Below are 944 nucleotides of genomic sequence, written 5' to 3' on the forward strand. Positions count from 1 at the left end.
CACACGTGACCACGCGGCCATTTTTATCTCTCTCTCTCTCTCACACACACACACACACACACACACACTATGCTTGTTTGATATACCTTGTTACCTGTAGTTTAGTTTATAATAGTTGTTTGTTTGATTGGGTTTCATTGATTAACTTTAAGTTTCTTTGTTGAATAAATTCTGTTATGATTTATTATTGATATTAATTAATTTGAGGCTGATATTTGTAATATTTGGTTGTTCTGTGTTCTCACAGTGGTTCCTTAAGGTTTATTAAACGCTCCACCTGTGACACCTGGAGGCAGAACTTCCTGCCCGTACACGACGGGTTTAAACCGAGAACAGAAACGAGAGGAGACACGTCTGCTGATTTGAAAACATGAGTGAACTTTGACTCTGCGTGTTTATCAAGTCAACAAGATGCAGTCTGCTTATAAACAATGCATGTGATTTCAAACACAGTTATTAGTCGTGCTTCGGCTGACTGGAGTCCCTGGACAGTCCGGTCGTGGGAGCTCAAACTGCCGGAAAGGTCAGTGAACGTTACTTCACCGCAAGCAAACAAACAAACAAACAAAAAAAAAAGTTGTGCTTCGTTTAAATCTCAGATTCTTGAACATAATCCAAAACAGAAACAGATTACAAGAAGCATTCTTTGATTCTCTCTGACGAGCGCGAGTCTCTGACCGCTCCCGAGTTTTTTAAGGTGCACTTGGTTCGACTCTTTTCCAAACTCTCCTCCAAACCAAAACAAAAACAGGTGATTCTCTTCATCGAGTAAAAGTCTCCATCCAACCCGGATTCTTGACCTGACAGATCCGCATTTTATAAAAGTCTCCACCCAGCGATTCTTCGACGCAGCACCTGGACGTACGTGACGAGCTCATGCAGCCGTCCGTCTCTCTCTGAGGTGGAAGTTCACAGGGTCGAAGGTCATGAGAAGGGCACCTCCC

At 42.8% G+C, this 944-nt stretch overlaps 1 protein-coding gene across 1 annotated transcript in view; it reads right to left on the reverse strand.

Annotated features, from left to right (window-relative positions):
* Positions 1-572: 572 nt before the first annotated feature.
* LOC306832411 (polypeptide N-acetylgalactosaminyltransferase 14-like) overlaps positions 573-944 on the reverse strand; it is an 18,673-nt gene continuing 18,301 nt past the window's right edge. Inside the window, exon 7 of the mRNA XM_079357069.1 lies at positions 573-944. This exon is cut by the window's right edge and continues 139 nt beyond it. Coding sequence (XP_079213195.1) covers positions 925-944 — 20 coding nt within the window. The 3' untranslated portion in view covers positions 573-924.

This window comes from Symphodus melops (genome assembly GCF_947650265.1).
Source record: "Symphodus melops genome assembly, chromosome: 1".
Classification (NCBI taxonomy): domain Eukaryota; kingdom Metazoa; phylum Chordata; class Actinopteri; order Labriformes; family Labridae; genus Symphodus; species Symphodus melops.